A 24,800-nucleotide genomic window follows, 5' to 3' on the forward strand; every position below is an offset into this window, starting at 1 on the left:
GTGTTATCTCACATTATAGGAGAGGTGGTGCTGGAAGTCTTAGAAGAAATAAAGGTGGTTAAATCTCGGGGACCTAATCAAGTGTACTCCAGGATACTGTGGGAAGTTAGGGAGGAACTTGTGGGGACCCTAGCAGAGTTATTTGTATCACTTACTGCTATGGGTGAGATGGCAGAGGACTGGAGGGTGGCTAATGTTGTAGCCATTCTTAAATATTGGCACAAGGAGAAGCCTGGGAACTATAGACTGGTGAGTCTTACATCAGTGGTGGGTAAGTTGTTGGAGGTGTTTCGGACAGATAGGATTTATTTGCATTTGGAGAGGCAAGGACTGATTAGGGATAGACGACTTGGCTTTGTGTGAGGAAATTGTGTCTTAAAAACTTGATTGAGTTTTTGAGAACATAACCAAAAAGACTGATGACGGCAGAGCGCTGAACGTTGTCTACATGGGCTTTAGTAAAGCCTTTGACAAGGTTCTGCAGGATAGCCTAATTAGTAAAGTTAGATCACATGGGATTCAGGGTGATCTTGCCAGTTGGATACAAAATTGGCTTGATGGAAAGAGACAGAGGGTGGTGGAGGAGGGTGGTTGTTCCAACTGCAGGCCTGTGACCAGCAGTATTCTGCAGGGGTCGGTACTGGGTTCACTTTGTTTGTCATTTGTATAAATGATCTGGATGAGAATTTAGGAGGCATGGTTAGTAATTTTGTGGATGACAGCAAAATTGGTGTTATAATGGCCAATGAAGAAGGTTATCTAAGATTACGAATAAACCTCCAGTGGGCTGAGAAGTGGCAGATGGAGTTTAGTTTGGACAAATGCGAGGCATTGCAGTTTGGTAGACAAACAAGGGCAGGACTTAAACACATTAATGGCAGCACTCTGGGTGGTGTTGTTCAACAGAGAGACGCAAGGGTTGAGATACATAGTTATTTGAAGTTGCATCATATGTAGACAGGGTGGTTAAGAAGGCATTTAGCACACTTCTCTCCTTTGCTTAGACGACTGAATATAGGAGTTGGGACGTCATGTTGAGGTTGTACAGGATGTTGGTGAGGCTACTTTTGGAGTACTCTGTACAGTTCTGGTCTCCCTGCTATAGGAAGGATATTATTAAATTGGAGAGGGTTCACAAAAGATTTACCAGGATATTGCTGGGACGAGAGGGGTTGAGTTATAGCGAGAGGTTATTTACAATAATAGAGTCATACGGCACGGAAACAGACCCTTAGGTCCAACTCATCCACACCAGCCAGACATCCCAATCTGACCTCGTCCTTTTTTCCAGTATTCCTCTAATCCATTCCTATTTACATATTACATTTAAAAGGCACCTACACCACTTTCCCTGGCAGTTTGTTCCATAAATGCACCACCCTCTGCCCAAAAAAGTTACCCCTCAGGTTCTTTTTAAATCTTTCCCCTCTCTCTTAAACCTATGTCCTCTAGTTTTGGACTCCACCAGTCTAGGAAAAAGACCTTGGCTATTCATCTATCCATGCCCCTCATGATTTTATAAACCTCTATCTATAAGGTCACCCCTGAGCATCTGAGGCTGGGGCTTTGTCCACAGAAGCGTAGGAGGTTAAGGGGTGATCTTATGGAGGTTCATAAAATCATGAGGGCATAGATAAGGTTAATAGAAAATGTCTCTTCTCGAGGTTCAGGGAGTTCAAAACTAGACAGTGTATTTTTGAGGTGAGAGTAGAAAGAGGTAAAAGGGACCTGATGGGCAACTTTTTCACACAGAGGGTGGCTCGTATGTTGAATAAACTGCTAGAGGAAGTGGTAGATGCAGGTACGGTAACACCATTTAAAAGACATTTGGATTAGATACTTAAATAATTCCAAAGAGGCCCATATCCCGTCATCAAGTCACTCTTTATTTACACGTGCAGAGTCCTTGACACTGATGCAGCTCCCTCAGGATGTCGGACATTCCTGCTTTTATCTGTTAGTCAGGGCTCCCTGATCGGGTCAGATTAAAAACTCCAATCAGGGAATTCATTCTATTATGTACACCTCATTACAATCACGACAGCTAGATGAACAGTAAGGATTTAGACGGATATGGGCCTAACACAGCCAAGTGGAACTAGTTTACTTTGGGAAACCTGGTCAGCATGGATGCGTTGGACCGAAGGGTCTGTTTCCATGTGGTATGACTCTATCACTCGAGGGGCAAAGTGACTGTGGCTGCTATTAAGGTTGCATTTGACTGAATGTGGCATGAAGGAGCCTTAGCAAAATTGAAGTCAATGGAAATTAGTAGGAAAACTTTGCACTGGTTAGAGTCATACCTAGCACGAAGAAAGACAGTTGTGATCATTAGAGTCAATCGTCTCAGTTCCAGGATTGCTTCTTCAATGAACTTTCTTTCTTCAAAAGGTCAGCAATGAGGATTTTGCTGATCACTGCAATGTTCAAAAGCTTTGCAATTCCTCTAATACTGAAGCACTCTGTGTCAATATGTTCAGGCCTGGGCTGATAAATGACAAGTAACATATTCCGACAAGACTAGTGTCATTACCTTCCCATGACATTCAATGGCATTATCATTGCTGAATCCTCTCTATCAACAACATGGTGGTCACCATTAACTAGGATTTGAACTGGACAAGCCATTTAAATACTATGGCTACAAGAGTAGCTGCGAGGTGGGAATTCTGAAGCAAGTAACTCAAATAATGACTTCCCAAGCCTGTCAACCATCTACAAAGCAGAAGTCAGGATTGTGATGGGAATTCTCCATTTACTTGGATGAGAGCAACTTGAAAAACATTGAAGAAGCTTGATACCATCCAGGGCAAAACTGGCCTGCTTGACTGGCACCCCATCCAGCAACTTAATAATTCACTCCCTTCACCTTTGGTAGATAGAAACAGTGATATATACTGTATACAAGATACACTGCAGCAACTAATCTAGGATCTTCCAACCTCTACCACTTGGAAGGAGAGGGCACCAGATGTTTCCGAGCAGTAACAGTTGCAAATTTCCTTCCAAGTCACTATCCTAACTTGGAGCTATATTGTTGATCCTCCATTGTTGCAGGATCAAATGGACAAGAGTGGTTCAAGAAAGTGGCTCACCATCACCTTCTCAATGGGAATTAGGGTAAGGCAACAAATGCTGGCTCTGCCAGCAACACCTAGATCCCATAGAAGAATGAAGAGATAACTTCATTGGAGCTCAATTCACCAGACAGTATATTAAATGAGATGCTGTAGTGGAATGCATTTGATGTACATAAAAAAATACAAATTAATTTGCCAAAAATTGGATTTTGTTACTGAACATTTTTGATTAATCTTTCAACAATTTATTTTACAAAGACAGCAATTTGGAGACATGTCTGTAACATGTATGTCATAATTCACTAGCAGGCATTCGTCAAAAGCATCAACAGTTCTCATTCAATTTGTATCAGTTTCACAATAACATTTATTTTGGTAACATATGCCAGTTTTTATCATACTGAACCTCCTGATTTCCAAATTGTCAATATATATTTCAGGGCTATTTGGGCTATCAGGCACGATTGGTCAGTATTACACAACTGTTCCCAAAAATAGATCCACCTTTAGGCTAATCACATTTTCTTCTGGCAACCCGCTCTCTGATGATACGTGGAGGAGCTGAGTCTGCTCAACCTTATCTTTCATTTCACAGCTCCATTGCCATTCTAAACATTTAAAAATGTAAATTTAAAAATAATCATAGATTTCTATATTAGTAAATGCTTATGAAGATAAATATGTTGAAACTCCTGATAAAATCACTATAAACGTTATGAGTCTTATAATAATTATTTACCAGAAAAATTTAAAAGGTATAATTAGCTAGGCCATCCAAGGGAAACAAACACAGTGGGCAGGACACCGGGTCTTCTTTGATGTTTTCTTCTAAAGACATTAAAGAATATTAAAGGATAGAAAAGGAGAGATAATGATTACCGAATCTGTAAAGGAAAAATCCCTGGTCTAGACGAAGTGTCTCTAACATGTTCAAGGTAACTGGGATCAAGACAGAATAGGCACTATTACATGTTTATAAAAATTCATTATTATAGCACAAGAGGACTGAGGACAGCTTATGTGATTCCTATAAAGAAAAAGAGATGAATTCAGTTTGGACAGTTATAGAAAAGTTATCTCAAATGTAAATGGTAGGAACCATAATAGAATCCTTACACAATTGGAAGTGGAAACATGAGTTCAAGTCCTTTAATGGCAGCTCAGGAGTTTAAATTTATTTCAGTAATTCTGGAAAAGAAGTTAATCTCAGTACTGGTGACCATGAAACAACTGGACTATCATTAACAACCCACCTGGTTCGCTATTGTTCTTTCAAGAGGAAATTTTATGTCTTTGCCAGATCAGGCCTATAAGTGACTCTGGACTCGTAACAATGTGGTTGATTTGTATCTGCCCTCTGAACTGGCCTAGCGAACCCCTCATTTGGGAAGAGGCCTTCCTAAAGGCAATTAAGGATGAGTTGTTAAATCATTTATACTATTGATAATTTATAAGTAGGTTGAGGGCAGTAATTGGGAATCCACTTGAGCGCATATGTAGAGACATGTGAAACTGGGAGTGGTGGAGTTCGGAGGGTTTCACTTTGTAAATAATTGCAAAACTGAATAAAGATCAGCTCTAATTCCATCCTTCACCAGCAGGATTTCAGGAAGAGCACATATGCAAATATAATACCTACATCCCATTAATGAATACAAAAACAGAAAAACATTCAGAAACTGAAAATATAATAAAATGTAGTCAGTCCAGATTCAAAAACAGACCATGCAAGATCAACCTTACTGAATTCTTTGAATTAGCAACAAGTTAGATACAGGTGATGCAGTGGACGTATTATATTTGGATAAAGCACCATATAATAAACCCATGACAAGAGGATGGCATGTAGAATCAGGGGACAAGTAGTAGAATGGACAGAAAGCTCATTGTAAAATGGAACACAGATTGATCTTAAGATTTTTACACAGATTGGTAAATTGTGGGAACTGGTGTTCCATAATGATCAGAGCTGAACACTGATGTTTACCATTTGCATAAATTAGCTAGGAATTGGAAATACAATTACCAAATTTGTGAAGATTGTTTGGTGGTGGGGAGAGAATGAATCAATCTAATGTTGAGGAATTCTTGACAAAAAGTACAGGAAAACATTAATATTTCTTCTTAACCAACCTATTTGGATATCTTATGACACACCTCCGAGACAGAAGATCTGAAACCAGGCCTTTAGGCCTATAGGTACGGATGCTACTACTGTGTTGCAAGAACCCTTATTTATATGTTGAGAAACACAATTGGCAAGATTCAAACCTATGTGAGAAACTTCACAGATTTCAAATCCATTGCTTTAAACACTCAGCTATGAATATACACCGATAAGACATTATAAATTTACATAATGGACTTGTAATTAGCAAATAAACCTCAGTATAGGCAAGATTGAAATATTCAAATTAGGTGGGAACTGTAAGAAATGTAAGGAAGCCACATAATTCTTGGGAAAATAAAGTGCCTAATGGGGTAGGTAGAGAGCTCAGAGATCCAGATTCACAACTCACTAAAGGAGAGATGCGGATTAATAAGACTGCAACAAAGCACTGGTATTCATTACCAGAGGGTATAGTGTCTTGGTTAGACCACTCTCTAGTACTGTGAGCAGTTCTAGTTTCCAGAGAAAGCACGAAAAAGATTTGTTTGAACAATACCTGAACTAAGAAGTCACAGGGAAGACTGAATAGATTGGGGCTCTCTTCACAGAACACAAGCAGAAGGAGTAACCTAACAGAGATTATGAAAGGGAAATTCTGTTCTGAAATCAGCCTGGTAAAATTAGTCAAGACTATTCAACACCCTAGGCATCATAGTGAGTTGCTGCTGAAACAGGCTGGAAATGTCAAAAATAACGACAGCATTTGTCTGTTGCAACTTTAATCACAACTAAAAGAAGTAAAACCAACATCTAAACATATTTTTTAGATTCAAAAACAAGATGTTTTTTGCCTCATTGATCTATGCTTAGAGAAAGTGGATTGCCTTCACAAGAGCACCATTCTACCTGTGGTACTAGTCATTGACACATCACTCCGAGTTGATTAGTTTAATAAGGTGTGCACATGGACGTTGCTCTCTGTCAGAAATACAGCCAGTGTTATGTCCCTTTTACACCTGGGTACAGAGAGGTTGATCAAAAGACAATTACACCTCAATCATCTCTATAAATCTCTCCTGATAGAAGTACTGAAAATAGGTGAACTACAGTGAAAATTCTATCCTTTGAATTGGGAAGTGATTTTACACTTGGAGAGTTAGCAGTGGTTCAACTAGTAGCACTCTCTACCCTAGGTCACAAAGTTCCAAGTTTGAGTCCCACACTAAAAAAAACTCCACTGACATTTCTTGATATCTCCCAATCAATCTGTTCAGACATGTTATTACACACCTCAGATATGGGTAGCACATTGATATTCCTACATTGTGCTGAGGCGGTGCTGCATTGTTGAAGCGTCGTCTTTTGGATAAGTATTTAAACTAAAGATAGAGGCTTAAGGGTGACCTGATACAGGTCTACAAAATTATGAGAGGCATAGTCAAGTATTTTCCCCAGGAATGGAAAGATCAACTTAAAGAGAGCACAGGTCAAGGTGACAGGGGGGAAGTTTAGGGGAGAAGTGCATGGAAAATTTTTCACACGGTGTGGTGGGTGCCTGGAATGCACTGCCAGTGGAGGTGGTGGAAGCAGGCACGTTAGCAACATTTAAGGCATATCTTGATAGATACATGAACGTGAGGTGTACAGAGGCAGTGGGCAATAAGTACGGGGTCTAAATAAGGAACAGGAACTGGCGCAGGCCCTGTGGGCTGAACGGCCTATTCCTGTGCTGTATCATATTGTACAGTGCATTGTATCGTACAGTGCATCTTACACTGAAGCCCAGTTGCCTGCTCGGGTGGATGTATAAGATTCTACAACACTATTTCCAAAGAAGGGCAGGAAACTATCCTCATCAGTGTCCTGGTGAGTACTTATTTTTCAATCAAAATTATACAAAGAAATCCAGTCATTATTCTACTACAGATTATGAAAACTTGCTGTGTACAAATTGCACGCCCAAGGAAACTTTACAACCACCTTTAAAAGTACTTCATTTACCGTAAAGCAGCACAATTGATGATTCTATAAAAATACTGCATAAATGAGAGTCTCTTTTTAGATTTTATGACATAGTTCAACTAAAGTTAGCAATACTCTACACTTTACATCATCTGATACTAATTTTAAAACAAAATTCCTTAAAAAGTTTTAGGAACCTAAATTCTGAGAGTATTTCTGAAACTGCTCAATCTTCAGTTGAGCCTATGACATCCCTGAAGTCCTCAGAGGTATTATTGTTGTGTAATCCATTCCTTCATTATTCTTAGTATATTACACATGGAATGGACAGGATGGGACACTGCATGATATTTCATATTGATACAAAATAAATCTCACTCTAGGTATTGCACTAATAAAAACCTTGTTTGGTTGTGTTGCTTTGTACAAAAACAAAATCATCATAACACACTCTCGTACCCTCATCTAGAAAAGAGGCCTATGCCAACTATTCACGGTTTACTTCGGTTAAAGGCATCTGCTATATCCCTCTTCAATATATTTGATCAGCAACCAAAAGTAGCTCTCCATTTACCAGAGATGTACTGAAAGTCAGGAACAGAACAAAGCACAGATAAGCATTCCTTTGAGTATAGAAGATTAAGAAGTGATCTAATTGAGCTGTTTAAGATGATTACGTTTCCCTTCTTAATGTGGTGATGGTGTTCGCGGCATGGGGCATGGGGAAAACAGTCCAGAGCAAGGGAGCATAAAGCTTAGCCTTAAAATTAAGTGTAAGTCTGGAAATCTCTTCTCCAAAAAAGAACTAATTTTTGTTAGAGCAAGACATCAAGGATTATAGAATCAAGAATTGTAAATCTGAGGTACAGATCAGCCTTATCTAATTTAATGGAGTCACAGGACCAAAAGACTGAATGACCTTTGTTCATACACTCTTCCGAAGTAGACAGCACAGCTGATAGTTCGGAGCATAGTGGCTAACTGCAATGCTGCTGCAAATTGTCTCACCTACAAATCTACTCAGTGGTTAGTTGGTTGGTTGATAAGTTACATGGGGTAATTTGACACTAGAGTCTACCCAAGACACTATAAACTCAATTTACAGATCAGGCTTACCTCCTGGCAAAACTTCACAATATTCTCCCACAACTCTTTGGCCTCTCCCTCATCAGTCTTCCGCCGTGCTTCAACAAGTATGCTTTCCCGTCTCTTCAGTGGCTTTGAGCCCTTCCTCAGGGTGAAATACTGCTGTGGAGTATGGCAAGCTGCACAATGCTTATCCTTCAAGTCATTTAGGAGGGTGCAAGCAGGGCAAGCCCACTCATTGGATTTCTCCCGAGAGGTAGGCAGCTGGACAGGGAACAGTTTAATGGGTTTTCGTGTTGCTGAGGACCTGCCTCCACATGTGGTGCATGCACACCCATTCAGCCCCCTCTCCATGTTACAGTCTGGGCATCTTGGTCCCCGCTCCATATGACTATGGTCCTGAAAGCCATGGAGTTTGGAGGAATTACAGGCACTACATTTTTGGACAGTAGTAGGGTTTTTCAGAGTACACTTTGAACAGGTCCATATGGTAAAATCTGGGCTGGAGGGACTAAACGGGGTGAACCTCACAGTTTCGCCAGTTAGGTCTATGATGTCTCCGCCTTTCATGGTTCTGCAAACATCACATTTTAATACTGCAGCAGAGTTGATAAAGGAGCAAGATGTACACTTCCACTGACTCGGGGATGAGTCCATTTCCTCATCTAAAACACTGAGCCTCTTGGTGCAAAGAAGGTCTTGCAATTTTGTGGAGGATTTCACTTGTCCCTGGGGAGCACCTCGGGCCATTGGAACCAAGGTGTTGGAGGTAGATGCAGTGACCATGCCACCCGAGAGGACCGGTGAGTCTGCATTGGGCGACTGGAATTTGGCAGCTGGTGGTACCTCCCTGCGGCTTCGTGGCACTGGATTATTCTGGATCATTGGCGACAGTGGACTTGTGACTGGAGACCTTGGACTCTCAGTCTCTGTGGCTGCATCCTGAATTGGTGACACATCAGCCTCCATTGGGTCAGTTGAATTGCTGAGCTGGGAGGTTGCTGATGATGGCCCTGAGGGCAGCTGGAAACCAGCGGGAGTCAAAACCTCAGGCACAACCAAAGCCTCAGGTGGGATCTTAGGCAAAGAAAGCTTTCGAGGTCCCCCACAGGCTGAACACGAGTTAGCAGATGGCGTGTTATGAAGAGTGCACCTTTGGCAGGCCCAAGCTTTGGAGGTAACTGGTGTACCGTTCTTGCAACAGTTGCCATTGATATCACCATTTGCTGATCTCCCACTGTCCTGTCCAGCAGAACCTCGCTGTTCATCCAAAGCAGGCTGATTTTTGGGCTGTCCATTTGTTGTGGGTACAGGCGGTATGACAGGAGTAAGGGTTTGGGAAGACCCACAAACACAACACTGGCTCTTGCTGATTGAGTTTCGGAAAGTGCATCGGGTGCAGGCCCACTGCTGCTCTTCTGTGCTAAGCCGAAGGATGTCATTGAAGTCTGGTCTTTCTCGGGGGGCCTCACATATGGAACACTGCCTCAGCACATCGGGATTCAAGAAAGTGCACCGGGTACATGGCCACTCATTTGTTGTTGCCATGGCACGAGGCAACTGGGAGGTACTAGAGGGGAAGAAAAGATAAACAACAATTAATTAATGGAGTGACATAGCTTCAGTTATTCTAAATCTCTCCATTCCCTCCCACTGCCCTTAACCAAGGTACTGATATTTATCACCCCAAAGTGACTAGCAGCCCTCCAATAAGCTTTCTTAAAGGGTCATTTCTTCAGCTGACAGTCTAGACAGTGACTCCACTGTCACTTGAGGGGAATCCCAGCACAGCCTATCCTGTTACATACGCGTATACTGCATTTCCTCAGGAAATGGTCAGGAACAGCAGTCCGGTGTTCACTTCGATTATCCCAACACCCTTGAGCACCCTACCTGAAGGCAGTTAATTTTAAAAGAACTAGAACTGCAGCCAAGATTATAATAATCAGTTACACAAAAGGTGCAAGCTGCAACAAAGCAACCATGGTAATAGCCTTAGCAGTTATTAGTGCACGGACTCCCAAGTGAATGGATAAAGAATTATTTGCTCATGGTCCAAACACTCAGATGACTTTGCACCAATGTAAACAAAACTGCATGCACTAGTCTGCAATGCCATCATTACTGGAGGGGCAGCTACATTTAAGACAAGCAGTGTGAAATAAAAAGCGGCAGACTTGTTCTACTAATAACATTGGTAAATGGAATATGAATAAGCAATAAGAAGCCAATGGATTAATATAAATACAAATGACTGTATTTACTATCTCCTTCAGGTGTATGTGTCTTTAAAGGAGGGGAAAAGACTACAAATTGGTTCACTCACAGCCCCTCGAAACCTTGAAGCAAGAATATTTCCTCGCAGTTAACTCCAGTGGTGGTTCAGAAAACTCAGATTGTACATTTACTGTTCTAAAGTGATTTTTGTCTCCTTCCCAGCTATGGCATGTAACTTTCTGGTAGCCTAAATATACAACAATACAGTCCAAGCAGAATCTGTTGAGGAAGTAACAACTTCAAACATTTTGTTCATCATTTTGGTAAGTGATTGGCTTTCATAGTGGAGTACGCCTGATTAAATGCTACAATAAATGGGTTCATGTTTCAGAATATTCAGAGTCATAATATGCAACAATTCAAAGTACTCCAGATGCTGGAAATTTGAAATATAAAAACAGGAATTTCTGAAAAAACTCAGGAGGTCTGGCAGCCTTTGTGAATAGATAATGATGCAGTTTGTCACCTTTCATTAGAAGTTCTGTTTTCAATACCACTATATTCACTTCTGCCCTGTACTAAATATCCAAAACAAACATTGTTTTGAGCAGGTCCTCTCAATTACAAAATTCAATTTGACCAGGGCAACTCAAATGATAAATTTCCAAGGGCAGTCATTTACCCCTAGTCCATTCATCCAGTCTCTAAGTTTGATAATCTACACAACTCAGCTTACCATACATCCAGTCACCTTCTCTGCCATTAACTTCAGACTGTATTACGTTCTCATAGCTCTGTTGCTGTGGAAGCATTTTGAAAATGATAGGTCTGTTCTGCAGTGCAAACCAGCAACATTTTGAGGTACTGAGATTGCCTTCACAAAAACAGATTCTAGCTTTTTATTGCTATCTATTCAACCTTGACAGGAGATGGATCCAGCTGTTCGTTTTAATATTACATCCAAGGTTACATGGGCAGCTTATTCCTTCTCATACACATCATCACATTTAGGTCAAAGCATAGTGAGATAAGACACCCGCCGGCATGAGTGGGAAGGCTAGGTACAGAATAATGAGAAAGAAGAGACAGGTTCTCATCAGTAACTTCCCATACGGTGAGCTCTTAAAGAGGCAAGCTGATTCCCTTGTCTGGATGAACTAGTGATGTTCCACTGATGAGATGAAATAAAGTTGCCCATGTAACTCTGGATACAATATTAAGACCAACAGGTTGGATCCCCCATCTTAACTCAGAGTTGAGTAGACATCAGTAAACAGCTGAAATCGGTTTCTTTTGTAATATCAATTTCAATCTGTTTCGGAAATTCCAGTTACGCTCCTTTAAAATACGTTGGGATTTCTTTTCCCTATGTAATAGTATTTATAATTGGAAGCTGTTGTGGTTAGAGCAGACAAATTAAAGACTAACGACCTCCAGTTGCCATGCTGCATTTTTAGCCATCGAGGTAGTCAAGTCACGGAATCTTACAACATAGCAGGGGGCTATTGGAGGGGATTCTGAGGAACAGGATTTACATGCATTTGGAAAGGCAAGGACTGATTAGAGATAGCCAACATGGCTTTGTGCAAGGGAAATCATGTATCACTAACTTGATTGAGTTTTTTTTGAAGAGATGACAAAGCAGATTGATGAAGGCAGAGCGGTAGATGTTGTCTATATGGATTCAGCAATGCATTCAACAAGTTTCCACATGGTTAGCATGGTTAGCACGGTTAGATCACATGGAATCTGGGGGCGCCAGGCAATTGGATACAAAATTGACTCGAAAGTAGGATACAGAGGATTGTGGTACAGGGTTGGTTTTTTGGACTGGAGGCCTGTGACCAGTGGTGTGCAGCAAGGATTGGTGCTGAGTCCACTGCTTTTTGTCATTTATATAAATGATTTGGATGTCAACATAGGAAGTATGGCCAGTAAGTTTGCAGATGACACCAAAATTGGTGGTGAAGTGGACAGCCAAGAAGGTTACCTCAGAGTGCAACGGGACTTTGATCAGATGGACCAATGGGCTAAAGAATGGCAAATGGAGTTTAATTTAGATAAATGGGAGGTGTTGCATTTTGGTAAGGCACACTAAGGCAGGACTTATACAGTTAATGGTAGGGCCCTGGGGAGTGTAGCCCAACAAAGAGACCTAGTGGTGCATGTGCATAGTTCTATGAAAGTGGAGATGCAGGTAGACAGGGTGGTGAAGGCAGTGTTTGGTATGCTTGCTTTCATTGGTCAGTGCACTGAGTATAGGAGTTGGGAGGTCATATTGCAGCTGTACAGGACACTGATTAGGCCACTTTCGGAAATATGTGTTTATTTCTTGTCTCCCTGCTATAGGAAGGATGATGTGAAACTTGAAAGAGTTCATAAAAGATTTACAAATATGTTGCTAGGGTTAGAGTGTCTGAGCTACAGGGAGAGGGTGAATAGGTTGGGGCTGTTTTTCCTGGAGTGTTGGAGGCTGAGGCTGAGGGGTGACCTTATAGAGTTTTATAAATCATGAGGGTCTTATACAGGGCAAATAGGCAATGTCTTTTACCCGGATGGGGAATTGCAAAACTAGAGGGCATAGGTTTAAAGGTGAGAGGGGAAAAGATTTAAAAGGGACCTAAGGGGCAACATTTTCATGCAGAGGTTAGTGCATGTATGGAATGAGCTGTCAGAGGAAGTGGTGGTGGCTGGTGCAGTTGCAACACTTAAAAGGTATCTGAATGGGTATATGAATAGGAAGCGTCTAGAGAGATATGGGCCAAATGCTGGCAAATAGGATTAGGTTAATTTGGGATATCTGTCCGTTGCAGACGAGTTGGACTAAAGGGTCTGTTTCTGAGCTGTACATCTCTATGACATTGTTCAGAACATATAACTCACTGTATAAAATCATTTTGAGTTTGCTTTGGTTCTTCTGCAATTATTACTAATTGAGGAAATGGTACAAGTGGGTATATTTACAACATTTAAGAGACATTTGGACAGGTAAATGACATGGATAGGAAATGTTTAGAGTGATATGAGCCAAATGCAGGTAAATGGGACTAGTTCAGCTTAGAAAACCTGGTCAGCATGAACGAGTTGGGTTACCGTACTATATCATTCTTTGGCTTTATCTACCCCCACCCCATCTTATTTAGTGTATTGTAATCCTACATACCATTCCAAATGTACCTTACCTGTTATGACTGTACTCAGAAACACATCAGAGCAAAAATAAGATTAAAATCACATCTTAGAAGCCATTAACAGTGTTCAGCATAGTTTATGACAGTCACTTTTCAGAGCCCCACCCTCACTGATCTTGAGGGCACAGAGCTTGGTTGGAAGATCCCAGGGCTGGGGAACTAAATGTAAATTGATGGGTAAAAGTTCTACCTTTTCGCAACAACTTTTTTTTTCTCAAGTTGAATCCTTTCCTCATTCTATAGTTGACTGGGACCTGAAGTAAAACTCGATTTAGTACAACCTCCTCAGCAAAATATCCACCACAGGAGAACTTACCTCACTACTGCCTGCTCTCCTCAAAGATATAAAACAAGTTCAAACATTACACTTCAAACCATCAGTTTTCTGATTTGGAGAGAGTATCTAGGCTGTTTTTTAACCTGAGAGGCAGCAATAGAAACACGATCGCAATTGCATGAATATACTTCCTGGTTAATTTGTTGAATATGGCAGTACTCTTTCTATTTAACTCTTTGACTCCCTGAACAGATTAACAAAGTTTCAGAATGATCACTGTTTACTGCTGATCTTTTTTTAGATTAACTACTAACTTCTGAACTTGCACAGTTCTAAACAGTTCATTTACAAAATCGTCTAGAATTATTAATAAAGAACTGGGGATAAGAGTGGTCACCAGACACCAGAATGGTTCTTGTTCTCAGTTGCATTTCTTGCAGATTTGAAGATATGAGTTACCCTGTAATACCAATCCAAGATAGAAATTTCACAGAACTAACTGCATGCATCAGACACCATGGGGCAACCAGTTGCTCTCCCTGTGCTTCTGGAAGTTAAATTCCAAATGATGGAGGCCAGTGATTGCTAAAATGGTGCATCCATTATGCAGGGCTACCAAAATCTTGCAATAGTAAATCTAGAAAATGACATCCATATACTGAATTAACTCTCCAAATGCTGCTGACAAAGCACAGATTAAACCAAGGTTTTCAAATTGCGATCTGACTTGTTTGGAACCAGTCACATGAACTGTAAGTATATACCGACTCCAGAGAGAGATGGACAAAAGAGGCGGATTGAGAGAAGAACACAAAATGAGAGACAAATACAAAGAGAAAGGAAAGAACAGAAAATGAGTAAGAAGAGAGAGCAAGAAAGGAGAGAGGAGAAAAGAAAATTCTAGTTCCATGAGTTTGATCAAATTAGTCAACTGTGCCTATTTTGGTTCAGTCGGCAGTACTTTGTAGGGGTCAGAAGGTTGTGAGTTCCAGGCCTCTCCAGACAACTGAGCAGTAATCCAGATTAAATATCCACTGAGCTGTATTCGAGATTAAATATCCACTGCAGCCCTGAAGAAATGCTACACTCAAAATCACACTACCTGGTCATTATCACTTTGCTGATTGTGGGCCTGGCCCTGTGCAAACTGGATGCTACATTTCCCACACTACACAAATGACCATATTTCAAAAGAACTTCATTGGTAAAGTGCTTTGGAACATCCTGACACCATGAACGTTGCTACATAAATGCCAATCTGACTTTTTTCATCTCTTCCTGCCATTCAAACGGTTTTGGAAGAGTTCAAGAAAGGACAGCCAATGTTTTCTGGTTCACCATTTGACACTTTTAGAATATAGATGAGCATATGGAATTGTGGAACAGGGCTTGGGTTTGATGTTAGTCCTTCTACAGTTAAATCATGCCCAAATATTTGGTCAGATAAGATCCTAATTTGTGTCAGTGTCCTAGATGAGATGTGAAGAATAAATCAAAGTTAGCAAAGGCTGCTACTCCTAACTGCAGTCCAGTAAGCAACTGGAAATTTTATGTGTAAGAACACTGGAATACAATGAGGAAGGACATGTGCTTAGGGATTCTACAGAAATCAATTACGGCTGTAGTTGTACAACAGACTGAACATTGACCGACTCATCTTGGCTTTGGTATCTGGCCTCTCAGGTGACAACAAGCTATGCTTTTACTAATTTATTCGTGAAGTTTCTTAACATGGTTTTACTATTTTTTTAAGATTCAAATACTACTGCTGCTACATGTATGTTTCAGTCTATGATTTTCAGACGTGAACAGTCTGCTGATATTCAGTATTCACGATCACAAAGTGGATTTATTTTGTATCAGGCACAGCGCCAGTGGCACTGTATCCAAAGCAAGTCAACACTAACAGATTGTTTCTAGCCAGGCAGATATGTGTACTACCATTGCCTTCCTTGGTCCCTAGGTCTGTGTGAAGTATTGAAATTCTTCCTTAGTTATTTTGTTGATGGGGATTCCTAATGATTCTCATTTTTCACTATTCACAAGATTGTGAAATTCTCTTATAAGAAAATCAAAGATATAACTGTGTTGGTGCAAACGACATCCTTGCTAAATATTGTCACGCTCTCCATAGGCACGACCTCAGAAACTAAAATCATGCAGATTGAAATTCCCAGTATAAATAGAATTCCTTCTTATTTTGCTCAAATTCTTGTCCAAGTTTCTAATTTTGTATTCCACAAGTTGCAGATTTTATGCAAATTTTGATTTCAAGCAAACAAAACTTATGCATCCTATCATATATTTCGCACTGAAGAACTGAGGTGTCAAGATTGGTTTGTCAAGCAGTACATACTGTATAAAGAGATGTAAATCCCAGTTACTTGGAATGCTGCCATTAAAGCAATGTCTGTCAATCCTCAGGAGAAACACAGGGCAAATGTAGAAGTCAAAAGGAGAAATAGGCCATTTGGCCCTTTGAAACTGCTCCACCGTTCATTAGGATCATCATTAATTTGATTGTCGTCTCAGTTCCAGTTTCCTGTTTGCCTCCCATAAACCGTGACTCCTTTGTCTATTAAAAATCCAATTATGCCTTGAAATTAATATGATGACCCAGCTGCCATGGCTTTCTGAAAAAATTGCTGTTAAATAGGTTTATCTTCTACTTTCAAATCAAGAAATTGATAAGGGGCTGAATGGTGTATGGTACAGTGCTTTAAATTCAGCAGCTGGATTCAAACCTAGCACAGGTGGATGAGTTGAAATTCTTTAATTTTTTTCCACGTGCAAATTTACAAGGGAGCTCTGGATGCCAACCGCATGGAAAATTATAAAATCAAAGGTGAAAGTAAAGGTAAAAAGTATGATTGCAGATTAGTGATGGGATTGATTGCTACCAGAAAATGAAAGAAAGGGACAGAATATGCAAATGTCATATTGTACCAAGAAACCATCTAAGTGTAGGAAAATTCAATAATAGAACAAACTTTAAACGCTTTGTATCTTAATGCATGAATATCATCTCATAGCCATTACAGAAACATGGTTACAAGGAGATCAAAACTGGGAAAGTAACATTCAGGAATATTTGACCTTTCGGAGAGATAGGAGGGATGGAAAAGATGATGTAGTAGCCACTGTTAATAAGAAATGAAATGAGGACAGTTAAGAGAGATTTTGGGAAGGAGACAGAAGCGGTCGGTGCAGGGTTGGGGAACGATGAGGTTGGAGGCCGTGGGTGGGAGGTCACCTAAGGTGATGAGGTTGTGGATGGTTTGGGAGATGATGGTTTGGTGCTCGAGGGTGGGGTCATGATCAAGGGGGCGGTAGGAGGAGGTGTCGGAAAGTTGGCATCTGGCCTCGGCGATGTAGAGGTCAGTGCGTCATACTACAACTGTGCCTCCCTTGTCCGCGGGTTTTATGGTGAGGTTGGGATTGGAGCGGAGGGCTGCACGTTCTGCGGGGGAAGAGGTTGGAGTGGGTGAGAGGGGTGGAGAGGTTGAGGCGATTGATGTCTCGACGGCAGTTGGAGATGAAGAGGTGATTGCCAAATTTCCATTTTCCTACCCCATTACCTGCTGAATTTGTGCTAGCTTTTTGAGATTTAGGCACAAAGGCTCCCAATTCTCTCAATTTTGTCGGCTCTGCAGTCTTTCTCTATTTAAATAATATTCAGCTCATTTATTCATCCTGCCAAAGTGCATAACCTCACATTTTACCACAGTATATTCTGTAGTGATTATAACAAGGTCAGCCAGCTAAACTTAATAGAATATGAATTTGAAAAAATCAGTTGCAAGAGATTTGCTTAGATTCCACACATTTTTCAATTATAAAGTGGCTGCCTGAGTGAAGTCCTAACCAAATACCTGGAAGTCTTCCAGGAAGGTCAAGGAACTATCAGAGGAGCTCAGGTAGCTTTACATATTGACCAGGAAACAATTCCGCAATTCTTCAAGGCACATCCTTTTTGGCAAAAGACATTTGTCTTAGGGGCATAAGTAGTGAGAGAAATCAGAAGGCTGGAAAGTGATGGAATCATCAAACTGCCTATTTGTGGAATGGGCAGCACCAGTCATATCGATTTTCAAGCCCAATGGGTCAGTTTGCCTTTGAGGGATTTTAAACAAATGGTAAACCACTTTTCACAGTTGGATAAATACTCAATCCCTCAGATAGAGGATTTGTATACAATGCTGGCAGGGGGCTATACTTCACACAACTGGACATAAACCTTACTTGCAGTTGTGTTTAGACCAAATTCCCAGAATTATATTACATAGAAACATAGAAGATAGGAGCAGGTGGCGGCCATTCAGCCCTTTGAGCCTGCTCCGCCATTCACCACGATCATGGCTGACTGTGCAACTCAATAGCCGAATCCTGCTTTCTCCCCATAACCTTTGATCCCATTCGCCCCAAGTGTTTATTTAGTTGCGTCTTGATTACATTCAATGTTTTGGCATCACTACTTCCTGTGGTAATGAGTTCCACAGACTCCGCCCGAAATTGTCTACCCCGAATCCTCATACTGTGACCCCTAGTTCTGGCCACACCCACCATTGGGAACATCCTCCCTGTATCTACCCTGTCCAATACTGTTAGAATTTTATAAGTCTCTACAAGATTAATACCCATAAGGGCTTGTCCCAACATACAAGACTGCCATTTGGGTATCATCAGCCTGCTCAATTTTTCAGTGGATGATAGAGAACATTTTGCAATATCTACTTCAGGTCGCGATTTACTTAGATGATATCCTGATAACAGGGAAAACTAATAAGGAAACACTTAGAGAACTTGAATATAGTCCTAAGGTGTTTTCTAAGGCAAGTGTACACCTGACAGTGAAAAATGTGTGTTCCAGACCTGTCTGTGACTTATTTGGGCTAAAGAGTTGACAAGACTAGATTACACCCATTTGGAAGATAAAGTGAGGGAGAACAAAGATGCAAAGAACAAACAGCTCCCACTCTGTCCAGGAGGTTAAGTCATTTCTTGGGCTGGTAACTTATTGTGGGAAGTACATAACCTGGCATCTATCCTGGCACCTTTACATCAACTCCTCAAAAAGGTTCAGTCTTAGAAATGGTCTCACAGACAGGATCTAGCCTTCAATGAAGTAAAGAAACAGCTGTCATCCTCTAAAATTTTGGCACACTCTGATCTCAAGAAAGATCTGGTATTGATGTGTGATGCCTCCCCATACGGCATTGGGGTGGTATTAGCTCATAGGTGGCCCAATGGAGAGGAACACCCAGTTGCTTATGCATCCAGGACTTTGGCTAATGCAGAGCTTAAATACGCCCAATACGTGGTTGTATATAGAATCAGGAAGTTCCACCAAAACCGTTATGGACAGAAATTTGTGATAATCATGGACCAAAAGCCCCTACTTGGTCTGCTTAAAAGGACACGACAGTGCACTTCTTTGGTCAATGATGATTAGCTTATCCCCTTCCTAGAATCCTTCTTTCTCATTGGGATGTATCTTTGCTGTGAGACATGGACTATTTTCTTAAATGTCTGCCATTACTGACTAAGCATACAAGATCCTGAGAGGTCTTGAAAGGGTAGATGCAGAGAGGATGCGTCCTCTTATACAATAATCTAGAACACTGTTTAAAAATAAAGGGTTGTCCATTTTAAACAGAGATGAGGTGAAGTTTTTTTATTCTCTCAGGGTCATGATTCTTTGGAAATGTCTTCTTGTAAAGGAGGTGGAAACAGTGTCATTGAGTATTTTTAGTAAACAAGTGAAATGTTATCAGGGATAGGCAGAATGTAGAATGGAAATTACAGGCAATTCTTAATAAATTATGGTGCAGACTAAAGTAACTGAATGGCCTACTCTGCTATTTGTTTGATTGCATTTCATAACTGCAACTTCATTCCATATTGCAAATGTTCAAGCTATCCTTGATATGTGTACCATCCAGATCAAATCACTTAAAGTTGAAATGAGCATTGTAATTAATTTGCAAATATCTAAAGTGCTGACAGAAGAGTTTTCTACTTTATGTAAGAAAAAGACAACATTTGTACAACAAAAGCCCTTTCTAAATTCATAAAATTTGGACACAAAAAATTTACTGAAGAAATAACTGCTCATAGGACAGAGTTGTCTGCACTTTTTGAATAGATCATGGCTCACGAATGACAGATTCGGTTACTGCTGGATTCCAGTGTAATATTTCATTAGCCACTCTAGGATTTCCGTTTCTGTCAATTTTTGGGTGACTTGTCACACTGACACACACCAGGCTGAAGTATACACCAATTAAAAATCTTCAGACTCTGGACACCAGGAATTTTTGGGTGCGTCTACTGTGACTAGCACCCTCCCACCTTCCAGCTCACAGGATGCTGGAGAAACTCAGCAGGTATGGCAACATCCGTGGAGACAGAAACAGTGTTAACATTTCATCATACCAGACTCGACATTAACTCGGTTTCTCTCTCCACAGGTGCTGCCAGACCTGCTGAGTTTCTCCAGCATTCTCTGTGTTTGTTTCAGATTTGCAGCATCTGCAGTATTTTGCTTTTATTCAAATATTTTAAGCCCCTCGTTTAACTTCTATATATCTAATGAACACAACTAAGGCCCTGTTAATTCAAAAGACAGGAATGAAGCCAGAGAGTGGGAAGTGATTTGGAAATTGCTTTTACTATCCTTTAACCCAAGCAATGCTCTGTCTCAATAATAACACCAACCCACAGAGTGAGCCTGGCAGCTTTACTAAGAAGAAACTTCAAATGCACAGCTTTCAATTCTGCAGATCTTCCAAAATGTGAGAGGTAAAATAGGCTTTGGTGTGCATTGGAATGCTATGGAATGTGAGGTTCACCCAGATGGAAGACACTGTTTGGTCACAAAGGCTTTTCAATTGGAATGGATTTTAGATACAACGTTCAATGAAGACACTCTCAAAAGTATGGTCAGATTCCCACTATTGATTCAAAGTCTGTTGAAATACTACAGATAGCGGTGTATAATATCCCAGTGTTTTTAAACAAGGACATCATGTCTTTTGGACGACTGTAAATACTGCAACTAAAGAAAAACTTGGAGATAAATCTGTGCCTCAGACTCTGAACAAGCTGTCGGATTGAGTTTACTTATCAAGTCTGACAAGCACAGACACTTTGCATTGAAGTGTATGGGCTCAGCTACTTCATAATGAGCTCATTATTAACATCAGTGGTTAGTAGTACATGGAACAGGCAAGTGGCTATCAGACTCACTAAAGTGCTGTACGTTTAATTTCTGGATGTCAGGGCCACACATGCCCAGTTATCAAGCTGCAGGTATGACAAGATGGACTGGCTAAAAATTATGGGAGGCTGAGTTTCCTCTTCTGCCATATGTCTTGGAACACTTCTCTCAATTTTGCCCAACATTGTATACTTGCAGGGAGAAGTCAAAACATTTTAGTGGAGCCAAGACAGAAGGCACAAACTAGCAACGAAACAGTTTTTAAAAAAATCACTTTCTTCAGTTCCTTACTTATTGGTTTTGTGCCTATTTAGGACGATTGGTTGCTGATATGTTTGCCTTATCTCAATCCATAGCAATATGAAAGTAAACTTATCAAATTGATCCAGATTAGCAGCTTTCAAGTCCAAGGACAAAACAAACCAACTAGTCAAGTTATTTGCTACTTTTGCAGCAGCACAAGTCAATATTCAAATAATTAAGTGGTGAGGTCTTCTGCCCCTGCAACTCTTTAAAGCAGTGATGGTCTCCAGTCCTATTATTTTTAAATCTGTGACTCTGATTATAGACCTCTTTGCATACTGCACCCTTTCCAGTTCACCTGACGAAGGGGCAGCACTCGAAAAGCTTGTGATTTCAAATAAATCTGTTGGACTATAACGTGGTGTCATGTGACTTTTGACCTTTCCAGTGTGATCACATTCTTCCTTTAATGTGGTAACCAGCACTGTACCTGGTATTCTGGCTGTGGCCTATCGTTTTACACAGTTCCATCGCCCTTTGCTGTCCACCTGACCTGTCTGTTAATATCTTTTGGCAGCCTACAGTTTGTGTACTTGTATTCAATGGCTTGACCAACTTTTGAATCATTAGCAAACTTTTAGGAGGCATGATTAAGATTAAATAATTAATATATGCCATGAAAAACAAGATGCCTGGCACTGACCCCTGTGCAACCCCACTGGCAGCAGCCTTCCACCTTCAACATTACCCGCTGACTATTACATTTTGCTTCCTGCCAATGAGCCAGTTTTAGATCCAACTTGCCAGAAGACTCATAAGATAACAAGGTGTACAGCTGGATGAACACAGCAGGCCAAGCAGCATCAGAGGAGCAGGAAGGCTGACATTTCCGGCCTAGACCCTTCTTCAGAAAAATTTTCTGAAGAAGGGTCTAGGCCTGAAACGTCAGCCTTTCTGCTCCTCTGATGCTGCTTGGCCTGCTGTGTTCATCCAACTCTACACCTTGTTATCTCAGATTCTCCAGCATCTGCAGTTCCTACTATCTCTGCCAGAAGACTCATGACCATTTAATTTCGCTTTTCCGAACAGTCTGCTATGTGAGACTTTGTAAAATGTCTTGTTAAAATCCACGTGGAGCAGCAAATATTTTAATGATGCAATATTAATTATAATGATTTTCTCTTTAACACCCAGTGCAGAACGTTCCACAGCAGTCAATAAAACTTAATTGGAAACGGAATATTTTCTGGTAGGTGAACACTCTCAAATGAAGGCAGTTTTCCACTGATTCCAAATGTCTAAAATCTTGCCCAGATGTTGCCAGTTAAAATTCCTTATGTTTGCTCTCAGAAAAATTATCAATTGCTCGCCATCTTAAGAGAAATGGTGCACCTCACCATGACTCTCAAGCATTTCAAACTGCTTCATGTACAATAATTTACTCCAAAACACAGAGATTTATGAAGGCAAATACAGCAGTCATTTTGCACAAAGGAAAGTTCCAGAACCAAGTATTAAATGACCAGCTATTCTATCTCTTGGCATTATTAGGGGAGGATGGAATGTTTGCCAGGACACTGGAGAACATCCCACTTTACAAATAGTGACATGAGATATCTACCATCAACTGAGAGGCTGAGTGTACAGTAGCATTGTGATTAAATTACGGAGCTGGTAATCCCAACAGCAGGATTTGGATTTTTTTATTCGTTCATGGCCTGTAGCTGACAATGGCTAGGCCAGCATTTATTGTCCAATCCTACTTGCATTATCGAAATTGGTGGTGAGCTACCTTCTTGAACCACTGCAGCTATCATGCTGTTAGGGAGCGGGTTCCAGGACTTTCACCAAGTGATAGTGAAGGAACAGTGATGTAGATCTAAGTCAGAAAAAAACCCAAAAGAACTGCAGATGCTGTAAATCAGGAACAAAAACAGAAATTTCTGGAAAAGCTCAGCAGGTCTGGCAGCATCTGTGAAGAAAAATCAGAGTTAACATTTCAGGTATGGTGCCCCTTCCTCAGAACTCTGAGGAATGTCAAGGGACAGTGTTTAGAAATTTTCATGTTGATGACGATCTTGTGTTGTGCGAATATTATTTGGCAATTATCAGTAGATATTTTCTACTTATTCATTCCCGCACCAGCTTCCATATATCAATTTAACAGCTTTGTTCTTTAGGAATCAGCCAGTTTGGTTAATAGTGATGCTAACTACACACTCTTGGTAATGGACATTCAAATCCCCAATCCAAAGTACATTCTGTGCCCTTGCTATCCTCAGTGTTTTCTCCAAAAGTGTTCAACATGGAGGAAGGGCATTAGTTGGTAATCAGCAGGAAATTTCCTTGCCAATGTTTGACCTATGCCTTAAGATTTCAGCGACTCCAAAGTTGATGCCAAGAACTCTTGAGGCAACTCTTCCTGACTGTATACCACTGTAGTGATGTTGGCGTCTGGGACATTTTTTATTACATAGGAATCTGAGAGAATAACCATTGTTGTTGCCTGACACACCTGTTGGACAACTCTCCTAATTTTGGCACAAGCTCAGATATTGGCAAGGAGGACTTTTCAGGGTTGACAGGGCTATGCTTGTTGCTGTTGTTTCTTGTGCCCAGCTCAATGCCTGATGATCTGAATAGTTCCATTCCATTTTTTTGTTAAAAGCCTTGAGTCAGTTCAATAAACTAAGTGGCTTGTTGAAAGGCTTTTTCAGAGGGCAGTTAGGATTCAACTACATTGTTGTGGTCTGGATTTACATGTAGGCCAGGATCAGGAAAAGATGGCAGATTTTGCTCCTGAAAGGACTTTGGTGAAACTGATGTGTTTTTATGACAATTAGCAGTGGTCACATGGTCACCATCAAACCAGATTTTAATTCCAGATTTTATTTAAAAATCCTGTTGATATTTAAATGCATGTCCTCAAAACATTAGCCTGAGATTCTGGATTACTATTCCAGTGACATTACCACTGCCTGTTTAACACTAATACTTTGGAAATGTGTTCATATCCCCACAACATCTGAAGAATTTAAATGAACTTAATTAAATAATTCAGGAATGAAAAGTAAAATGCAATCAGTACAATAAAAAGTAATATAAAATCAGAACTGGTGACCATGCATTTTCATTAAAACAATCCATCTGATTTCCAGAAAATTTTCAAAAAAGGAAATCTACTCTGCATACCTGGCCTGGTCCATGTGACAGCAGTGTGGTTGACACTTCACTGCCTTCTGAAACAGTCTAGCAAGTCTCTACATTTTAAGCAGGTGACTCACCTGCCCAAGGGCAATTAGCGATGAGCAATAAATATTAGCCTTGCCATATCCAAAGGATGAATAAAAAATGGCAGTACCGTAACAGCTCATCTGAAGAACATTCATGTAATTAACTGTCATAAGAAAATTGT

General features: G+C 40.6%; 1 protein-coding gene across 3 annotated transcripts in view; it reads right to left on the reverse strand.

Annotated features, from left to right (window-relative positions):
- Nucleotides 1–24,800, reverse strand: part of capn15 (calpain 15) — a 270,213-nt gene that overhangs the window by 66,403 nt on the left and 179,010 nt on the right. For 2 of the 3 annotated variants that reach the window (XM_048609645.1, XM_048609644.1), the window contains exon 3: nucleotides 8,269–9,808. In XM_048609645.1, the coding sequence (XP_048465602.1) occupies nucleotides 8,269–9,808 (1,540 nt within the window). Of the gene's footprint in view, nucleotides 1–8,268; nucleotides 9,809–13,962; nucleotides 14,076–24,800 lie in introns of those variants that run through there. The other variant, XM_048609647.1, reaches the window with a different exon arrangement.

This window comes from Rhincodon typus, chromosome 21 (genome assembly GCF_021869965.1).
Source record: "Rhincodon typus isolate 14 chromosome 21, sRhiTyp1.1, whole genome shotgun sequence".
Classification (NCBI taxonomy): domain Eukaryota; kingdom Metazoa; phylum Chordata; class Chondrichthyes; order Orectolobiformes; family Rhincodontidae; genus Rhincodon; species Rhincodon typus.